Genomic DNA, 10,560 nt, shown 5'->3' with positions numbered 1-10,560 from the left:
CGTTAGCTTATACTCAACTTTGAAGAACCGAGTTACAGGAACTTGGATTTAGGTACAAATTAGGCTTAGTTAATGTTTAGACAAGAAGCAAGTTTAACTCACGTTCAGGAATGAAGAAAGCTTATCTCACTTTGAGGAACCGAGTTACAGGAACTTGTGTTTATGTGCAAATTAGGCTTAGTTAATGTTTTGACAAGAAGCAAGTTTAACTCACGTTCAGGAATGAAGAAAGCTTATCTCATTTTGAGGAACCGAGTTACAGGAACTTGTGTTTAGGTGCAAATTAGGCTTAGTTAATGTTTAGTCAAGAAGCAAGTTTAACTGACGTTCAGGAATGAAGAAAGCTAATTTCAATTTCAGGCGCTGAGTTACCCGAACTCATGTCCAGGCGCGAATTAGGCTTAGTTAACGTTTATACAAGAGGTAAGCTTAATTTATGTCAAGGTGCTGAACTATTTCAAATCACGTGAGACGAAGGAAGCTTTTAACTTGGTTTATCAAAACAGAAGTATGTTCATATCGATTTTTTCTATAAAGTTGTTTGCCAAGTTTTTGGATTTATCGACAGCCGGTTAGATTTCTAAGACAAATTAAAAATAAGCTCGAAATTCAAACTTATTTATTCAATAAAAGAAACTGACATCGACCTTTGAAGAACTGATCATCTGTACTTCACACTGCATAACCTCTGTGTTTGCTTAAGAGAATGCTTCTTCGCTCAAGTATTTGTTCATGCTACAGCTTTAATTGACTACATTATTGTTAATTTCATTTCCTCGTGACATAGGTATCTATCGAAGATTTGTGATATTGAGAAAGTAATTACATTACGCTGATGTGTTCTTAATTATATTAGTCTGATACGTTCGCTTACTTTTGTTATAGGCTTTTTTTTTTGCAATTCTCAGAACGTCTAATTACACTTTGGGGAGTTCGTAATAACTAAATCTACTTGTTTCATCTCCCACAAATCCTTAGTTAACTGTACGAAGTTCAGATACTGTATACTACAGTGAACTTACAGCACTATGATATCAAACCTCTGTTAGGTGCAATGAAATATACTCGTTCGTTAAACCAAAGTTATGATACCATAGTTGAATAAACGTTCATTTAGCTCACTGTCGTCTCCCGGTGAGACACCGGTATGTTTACGGACTTACAACTCTAAAATCTGAGGTTCGATTCCTCGCGGTGAACACAGCAGATAGTGCAATGTGGCTTTGCTCTGAAACAAACAAACGTGTTCAAATAAACCATTCGAGACTAAGAACACAGGAATTATTCTCTACGAGACCTGCCATCTAGCGACAGCCAAGGATTATTTATAACTCTGTTGCTAGACAGAGAATTATTCAACAATTTTAGAACTAAATACGCCCCCCCCCCAGATAGCCCATTGTGTAGCTTTGTACTTAACTTCAAACAAACAAACAAACAAGAACTAAATATACAAAACACTCAACTGCTCATAACCTCGGTACATTTTATTTGGGACCACCATAAGAGGATTCAATATGACGTGTAGCGACTATCTTGGAGAAGAGTAAAAGCTTTTAGAGTGAGAAGCGTAATGAAACATTGTAATAAAACGCAAATCACTCTCGAGCGTCACAGTACGAAATTTGTTTTTAAAAAGTGCAGTACACGTATGAAGTCTTTTGACAATAATGTATAATACTTATTTTTGTAGTTTAATGTTTCATCACACTGTCAGCACTGTTGACTGTTGAGAATCATGCTTCGTTTGTTTTACTCTATAGTCCAAGTAACTTAATGTCCCATACAATGCTCACATAAATAGTATTTAGTTTGATGCCTAGTGTTGTCACATATCCTCTCCAAGTCCTAGTCGGTAAAGTAAAACAAACGAGATGCTCTTGAAACGACATTAATGCGCTCAAATAGCTTATGAAACATATTTCGCGTGTTACACGCGAAACAACGTTGAAAGTTAGTCGCAGTTTAGCCTAAAAATGATAATATCAAAGAGTGGCATTTAAATTTTCAACAAAGCTGGTTCTTGGTCAACAGAAATTTACTTTTACAAACTACTTATAAGCAGTGTTATTTACTAGAATTGTGTTCCAGTTTTACTAAAACTTTAGTTTGTTTTGAATTTCGCGCAAAGTTACTCGAGGGCTTATATGCGCTAGCCGTCCCCAATTTAGCAGTGATAGGCTAGAAGGAAGGCACCTAGTCAATACCACCCACCGTCAACTGTTAGGCTACTCTTTAACCAACGAATAGTTGGACTGACCGCCATATTTTAACGACTCCACGGCTGAAATGGCGAACGTGTTCTGTGACGGAGATTCGAACCCACGACCCGCAGATTGCGAGTCGAGCACCTTAAAATTCTGGTTTGTGTGTTTGTGGTTAAGCGCAAAGCTACGAAAGGGCTATCTCTGCTATGCCCACCACGAGTATCGAAATTCGGTTTTTAGACACTAGGAGGGGGGGGGGGCAATTCCGGGGTTGAAAGGTCAAATTGTATTTTTTTTTCTTCTTCTGAATATTCAAACTGAAATCACGTTAAGGAAGAACTGTCATTGGTTAATTAGGTCTATAATCCATTTCAAACGCGTTTTCTCTAGGAAAGTGAAATAACATGTATGTATGTGCGTGTGATCAGAACCACACTTGAATACCTAATCGTATAAATTTCAGATGGGTGGTATCGTTGTATTCCTTATAACTAATCTCGGGCCCCTCAGTGGCACAGCGGTTTGACTGCGGACTTACAACGCTAGAAACCGGGTTTCGATACCCGTGGTGGGCAGAGCACAGACAGCCAATTGTGTAGCTTTGTGCTTAATTACAAACTAACTAACTAGCTTGGGCTGTACTTAGATAAAATGTTAGTCCACAATTTGCCAAGTTATCATTTTTGTTATCTGAAGTGTACTGCAGTAACCAGTTAAACCTATTTTCCACGTTGCACTCTCTACATGAGAACTATCTGCGCTAGCCGTCCCCAATTTAGCAGTGTAAGACTAGAGGGAAGGCAGCTAGTCACCACCACCCACCGCCAACTCTTGGGCTACTCTTTTACCAACGAATAGTGGGATTGACCGTCACATAATAACGACCCCACGGCTGAAAGAGTGAGCATGTTTGGTGGGAGGGGGATTCGAACCTGCGACCCTCAGATTGCGAGTCATGCCAGGCCACGCAGAAAGTGATAACCAGGGTAAGCAGGAATAATATAACCGAATTTTTTTGAAAATGTGTCTTACGTTAATGCGATGGCCAGACACTCGAAGACAGTTTTCTTTCAAAACACAGTAAATCAAAGATACTTGAATGAATGTATTTCTTGAAAATCGTCAGTCTATTCAAATTACTTAGGAAAAGAAGACTAACGACATTCATTATCCACTAATGTTATGTTTGCATGAAAATAATTGTATTTTTTTAAATTAATTAGTATAATCTTAACTAACAAAATATTGTTTAAATATCAGAGACCCACAAAATATTTGCGGTCAAATTGGTATATTTATTGCAACAGTACTTCTATAAATACAGGATTTCTAAAATAATACAAAAGAATTCTAATCAAAGACACGAAAATCTACAAGTCCACTTGTATTAGGCCTAAGATTAGTTAAGCCTTTATTAAGCACGGCCTATATTCGATAAAGAGATAAATTAACACTGTAACCAGTATACGTTTTTCACTTTAGTTCAGTTAGGGCTAAACCTTACCGTACTTAATACTATCAATAGATAAACTTATTCTAAGACCTAACGTTAGACGTTTTTAAAAACTCTGATAAATTTCTAATATGTTGTTGTACAAAATGTCTACTAAAATATACTTACATCCGCATTTTGTTTACATCCGCAGAAAGGAAGTGCGAACGCATTTCCGGGACAGACAAAAACTGAGTATTATTATAATAAATGTTTTGTAAATTAAGCCGAGTTGAACGTTTGTAAATCTTATTCAAACTTCTTTTAACAATAATAACTTTTTACTAGCTACTGAAAAACGCTATGTTACTATCGCCAGTGCTCTATCTCAGTTTTTGTTACTCCATTTTCATTAAACGAAAACCTGATACAGTATAAATGACAGATCGTTTCGTTCTAAGTATATAACAAAAAATATTCCCTGGTTCGTAAAAAATAAATCACTCCAATCACTATTTTACCAAATTTTAAAATATTACTCCAAATAATTGTTTTCTTTCCCAAACATCTCTTCATTTTATTATGACCTACACGTTCTCTAAGAATATTTACTATTTATGGTGTACTTGGTTACCTGATACTAATGAATAAGAAAGTTGTCCATTTCGACCTTTGTCTCTGTCGAACGCCAACACCCGAACAACAGATGTCCCAATTGCTGCAGTCTCAAACACTTGCCCTTGGAACAAAGGTTGTAAAAACTCGGGGGTATGGTCGTTGTGATCTTCTACATCAATGATTACTCTAGCAAAGTCTCTTTTTGCAGGAGTTCCGTTATCTGTCACGAGGACCGTAAGGCGATGCTGGTGGGCGAGTTCGTGGTCAAGCTCCTCTTTAACAGACAACACACCGGTGACTTCGTCCACGTGGAACATTGGAAGACTGGAAATAGCCGCGCTGTCAGAAGGAAAAAGGGGGCAGACACTAATGTAAATAATTCCAATATTTAACTGAACTATGCAACATTATCATTATTTGTATATATTTTTTTCCTAGCCACACAGTTTGGCCTCAAATTTTGGTGGTGGAAACAGACTTCAACGTGTTTCGACAACGTATACTTCTTGTCAAATAACTAGTCAGCAGAAGACCGATGTTTTTTTTTTTTTTAGCTTGTTGTTATTTTATTTTGCTTGAATTAAATGAACAAGACGAATGATATATATTTTAAGCATTTTATTCGAAATTAACCAATGTTAGTTTTAATCATAAAATCTTATTGTTATCAAGTACAATTGCATATGAGAATGTTATCCTTTCATTACTCTGATATTTCAATACTTAATTTGTTATTCAGCTGAGTTTAGGTGCTAGATTACCGCATTCTTATTTATTTTAATGTGGTATATAGAAATAAATATTATACAGATTGGATCGGCTATTTCCACCATGATAAGTTATCCACATTTGGCACACCACGGCTGACATATGTAGCTCCAATTATTTGGCTCACGGCAAATTTCCGAGCAGTGGACGTGCAATACTGCCATAGTAAGATTTATGGCTGGATAAAATGCTACAATCTTTTAAAGGTTTCTGTTGTTATTTTATGCCAAGCTACACAATTGGCTATCTCCGCTCTGTTCACTTAGGGGAATCGAACAATGGATTTTAACTTTGCAAGTCCCTAATATTACTGCTCACCCACAAGGGGACAGGATCCCTTTCAAGGAAAGATATTCGTATGGCCTGATTGTTAAATAATCAAGTAACACAACAATTTGAAGACTGAATCGTTCATTGTTATCCAAGGACGCTGAAAAGCTTGCACTGTAGAGTGCTTGGAATAGCAATGGTCTTTGGAAGCAATGCCCTCGTTAGCAAAGCGAAGACTGTGCCCAGGAAATAGTTCCTTCTCAAGCAACGAACATGAGTGTGTATATATAAGCATATAAGTTTCAAACCGTATCTTGAAATCAACATATATTTTCATGTGAACGATGGCTGAAGAATCTATTGTCAAAGTAATCCTATTCAATTACATACCGGCCAAGACCCTCAATGCAGCTCGAGTGGACTTTTGAGCCTTTGAACTGCATGAACATGATTTTGAAAGACAATGTCCATCTATAGTGGAGGGTCAGAGAAAAGTTTCCAAGGTGTGCTGGAGGGCCATCTATCGTCGGTCGTATTACTTTTGATGGCCTTATTACGTAACCGCAATAACACGCTTCTGCGAAAGATGGTAAAATCAATCTGAGACCACACATCTTCAAATCTTTCCTTTGACCCTCCACCAAACCTAGAAAACTTTCCTCTCACCCTCCACAACACCTGAAAACTTTCCTCTGACCATCCACCACACCTTGGAAACTTTCCTCTGACCCTCCACCACACCTTGGAAACTTTCCTCTGACCTCCACCACACCTTGGAAACGTTCCTTTGACCCTCCACCACACTTGAAAACTTTCCTCTGACCCTCCACCACACTTGGAAACTTTCCTCTGACCCTCCACCACACCTTGAAAACTTTCCTCTGACCCTCCACCACACCTAGAAAACTTTCCTCTGATCCTCCACCACACCTAGAAAACTTTCCTCTGATTTTCAGATCTTTGTTGCCCTTGCAAATCTGTTCAGATCTTTGTTGCCCTTGCATATCTGTGCGATGAAAATTCATGGTATATAAATAGGCTTCAATTTTTTAAAATATTTTATTATCTTATCATAAATAAGTCATGATCGTATTTTTGGGAATTCATTTGAGTTCTCGGTACATTCGTTATCCTGGCATGTTACGACAACAGAAGGAAAAATACAAACATCACGCATAAAGTACAACACGATGAAATATTAATTCCGCAAATAGAAATGTCCACGCTCCGTGGAATGCTTAGTAATAACGGTTCATCCGAGTCCTTACACACACACACTCCATCTCTCTCCCATTGTTTTAAATGAGGTAATGACATACACTTTAATTAAGTTCTTATTAAGTTTTTAAAGCACACGGCTTCCTATCAACGGCATAGCATGTTCTACACTTGTTTATTGTTCAAGCCAACATCAAACGCTTAATTAGATATTCACTAATACGAGTGAAAGAAGATCAGATGATTTGTTTGCTAACACTGTAGCATACCTGTACGTCGTATACGGACAGAGCGTAGCCCAGTGGTTAGCAAGCTAGTTTCCGAGGCTAGCGTCTGGTTACTGCATGTAAGAGAAACAAAATATCGCGCTCCACACTTTGGGGCTGTGGGTGCGTTATAATCCCCCCCCTTACTATGTGGTCTCACAATTAGTTATTGGGTAAGTCTGAAGGCTTATTAGGCTAAAAAACCGAGTTTCGATACCCGTGGTGGGCACCGCACAGATAGCCCATTGTGTAGCGTTCTGATTAACAAAAAATAACAACAACAACTACGAGCACTAAAGATACGTATAGATGAATAAACCGTGATGTATTAAATAATCTTATTAGTAGAAACGACGCCCCCCCACCCCCAGTGGCACAGCGGTATGTCTGCGGACTTACAACGCTAGAAACCGGGTTTAGATACCCGTGGTGGGCAGAGCGCAGATAGCCCTTGTGTAGCTTTGTGCATAATTAAAAACAAACAAACAAGAAACAACAGTGGCTGTTTGTGCTAGTAATTATTAATCGTAGTATTCATACTTCATTGATAAATATTAAGAAAAAGTGAATATTTTATAAAAAAATATATTTTTTTTTCTGGGAGGTACTGCACGGGAAAAGTGTCAGGATTGTTCTCGTCCTTTTTAGTCATACACAACTCAATGTACAGTGGCGCAGCGGTATGTCTGCGGACTTATACTGCGAGAAACCTGGTTTCGATACCCGTGGTGGGCAGAGCACAGATAGCCCTTTGTGTAGCTTTGTGCTTAATAACAAATAACAACAACAACAGTACTACATTTAAGAATTACATCAATAAAGATATAATCAAACCCTCACGTACAGTCCAAGTGGAAGTCGCGTTCTTCTTGTGAGGAGAGTACTTTTATTTAAAATTGTATTCTCTTATAAAGAAATGATTGTTACACATACCATAGTTATTTATCTAATTGTCCGAATCTTGAATACCTAAAATGTGAAATTTTTTATGGATTTTTGTTTGTGGTGCCATTCAATAGATGGCGCAGGAGTTTTGGTTGCATACATAGATACTGACGTACACGCTACGTCCACTATAGTAAGATGGTATTTTTCCTAAATCTATTTAACCCTAATAGAAGAATGAAAGAGTATTCGCGATAAAAATGCTTTCCGATAGGAGATTGTTTGTTTGTTTGTTTTTTTATTTATGCACAAAGCTACACAAGGGCTATCTGTGCTCTGCCCACCACGAGTATCGAAACCCGGTTTCTAGCGTCGTAAATCCGCAGACATACCGCTGTGCTACTGGGGGGCTCCGATAGGAGATCTTATATGTCTGACTGTTGAAAAAGGTCTTTTCTACTAATGAAGCAACACATAAGTGATAATTTATCACCGCTACCGAGAACTGAGCGGTTCTAATGAACAATTAATGACTAAAGTGATGTCGGAAAGTAATCAAAAATACGTCATATTATTAACTTCTTGACGATTACAGAAACGAAGCACGTGTAAAATGGAATGTCGTGGTTTGTAAAACTATGACTATCATTATTTACTGTTAGTCTTTTAATAATGTACCTATGTATAAATGCAACTTAACATAGGACGATAATAGGAAAGGAATCAGTTTAATACATATATACAAAGAGATTTTGTTTAAGTTGATAAAGATACGCTGTAACTATAGCTACCATTAATACATACATTCATAACAATATAGGCAACGCCTTGTACGTTATAATGTCGCTCAACACTTGGAGATTTGTGAACATATAGCAGAATTATAAAATCCTGGTGTGTATCATGCTGGCACCGAGTGTCTCGTACAGATAGCTCGTGATGATGACGTACAGATAGCTCGTGATGATGACTTAAGGCAATGTGGCGGCTCTTGTAAATCGCAGATAGCATAAAATCGTTAAGAAACAGCCATAAATGAAAACTTTCTGGTTTGAATTTGACGCTAAGAATCTTTATATATATATCATCAAAACGCAATAAAACTATGTATCAGAACCAGAGTCATTTATCCAAAGTTGCGATATGTGTAAGACTTAGATTTAGTGACACTAAAACAAAGATGAGGGGTGTGGATACAGTTTTCATATCTTCAGAGTTTACTCCTCCACATAAAGTACTATTTAATCTTTATAATGCAGGATGTCTCGAAAGTAGTTTAACTCATGGTTTATAATGTTTATTAAATGTTTCTTACCTGTTGTACAGTGAATAAAACAGTCTCTTGTCTTGGTCCAAGTCTGAAGCTGTTAACTGGATTACCTTAGTTCGAACCGCGACGTTTTCGGGCACCGATGTCCGATAGGTAGACTGACTAAAACGTGGTGGATTATCATTGTAGTCCTGGACTTCTACGTGGACCTATTAATATATAACACTGGATTATCGTTGTAGTTCTGGACTTTATATTCTGGTTTATAAATACTCATCCTTAAATTATTGTTGTTGTCCTGGACTTTACATAGCCTCTAAATACACGTCATTAGGCTATTGATTTAGTCCTGGACTTTACATAGCCTATAAATACACGCCATTAGGTTATTGATTTAGTCCTGGACTTTACATAGCCTATAAATACACACCATTAGGTTACTGATTTAGTCCTGGACTTTACATAGCCTATAAATACACGCCATTAGGTTATTGATTTAGTCCTGGACTTTACATGGATCTATAAAAACAATTCAGTCATTTCGTTAATTAGTTCCAGTTAGAACTAATATCAGTACATAGAAAAGCAGCCCAAATGGTGAGATTACAATATTATTAACATTTTAAATTTAATCCGTATTAGTAATTATTATTTCTGATTCACGGTGACCAGTAACATCATTTGGAAACAGCGTATTTCTAGCTTGACTGTCATTTTACATTTTTCTGGCTGGAGTACACAGTTATATCACTTTATATTATAGTATTTATGAGACCTTTCTTCCGTCCAACTTCCAGCCGATAATATATTTCAAACGCGGAATCTATGGTGATTGGCTGTAAACGTGGTATTTGAACGTAGGGATCACCATTTAATCATATTTTGTTAAACTGTACCATAAAATAACTCTGGAGATTAATGTTCCGGGCTACGAATTAGAAGTCCATAGTTCGTGCTTGGGATATGCCATTGAATGAATTTTCAGCTATGGCCGCGTTACACAATTGACAGTCAGTCCTTGTATTCTTTTAAGAGTAGCCGTGCAGCTGGCTGGTTGCCACTTCTGAAATCAGCAGCTTAAATTAGGGATGGCTATGTCCTTGAATTTTATATGTGGCTATTTAGCCCACGTGTAAGTTAAATAAGGTGAGGTTCAGGTTGAAACTACGAATCAACATAAATGTTAATGTCCATCAGCAACCGAGTTCCATTCACTCTATAAGACAAACGGTATTAATACGTCTACAAACAACATAAATGTTAATGTCCATCAGCAACCGAGTTCCATTCACTCTATAAGACAAACGGTATTAATACGTCTACAAACAACATAAATGTTAATGTCCATTAGCAACCGAGTTCCATTCACTCTATAAGACAAACGGTATTAATACGTCTACAAACAACATAAATGTTAATGTCCATCAGCAACCGAGTTCCATTCACTCTATAAGACAAACGGTATTAATACGTCAACAAACAACATAAATGTTAATGTCCATCAGCAACCGAGTTCCATTCACTCTATAAGACAAACGGTATTAATACGTCAACAAACAACATAAATGTTAATGTCCATCAGCAACCGCGTTCCATTCACTCTGTAAGACAAACGTATTTATACGT

The 10,560-nt window shown here is 37.3% G+C and overlaps 1 protein-coding gene across 1 annotated transcript in view; it reads right to left on the bottom strand.

Annotated features, from left to right (window-relative positions):
• LOC106468339 (fat-like cadherin-related tumor suppressor homolog) overlaps positions 1-10,560 on the bottom strand; it is a 101,943-nt gene that overhangs the window by 66,431 nt on the left and 24,952 nt on the right. The window contains exons 4-6 of the mRNA XM_022396674.1: positions 9,598-9,659; positions 8,980-9,143; positions 4,274-4,596 (exon numbers count right to left, since the gene is read on the bottom strand). Of these exons, the coding sequence (XP_022252382.1) occupies positions 4,274-4,596; positions 8,980-9,143; positions 9,598-9,659 (549 nt within the window). The remainder of the gene's footprint in view (positions 1-4,273; positions 4,597-8,979; positions 9,144-9,597; positions 9,660-10,560) is intronic.

Source organism: Limulus polyphemus, unplaced genomic scaffold (genome assembly GCF_000517525.1).
Source record: "Limulus polyphemus unplaced genomic scaffold, Limulus_polyphemus-2.1.2 Scaffold2971, whole genome shotgun sequence".
NCBI lineage: Eukaryota > Metazoa > Arthropoda > Merostomata > Xiphosura > Limulidae > Limulus > Limulus polyphemus.
The sequence above is the reverse complement of the archived record's forward strand: the minus strand, read 5'-3'. Positions and strand labels throughout refer to the sequence as shown.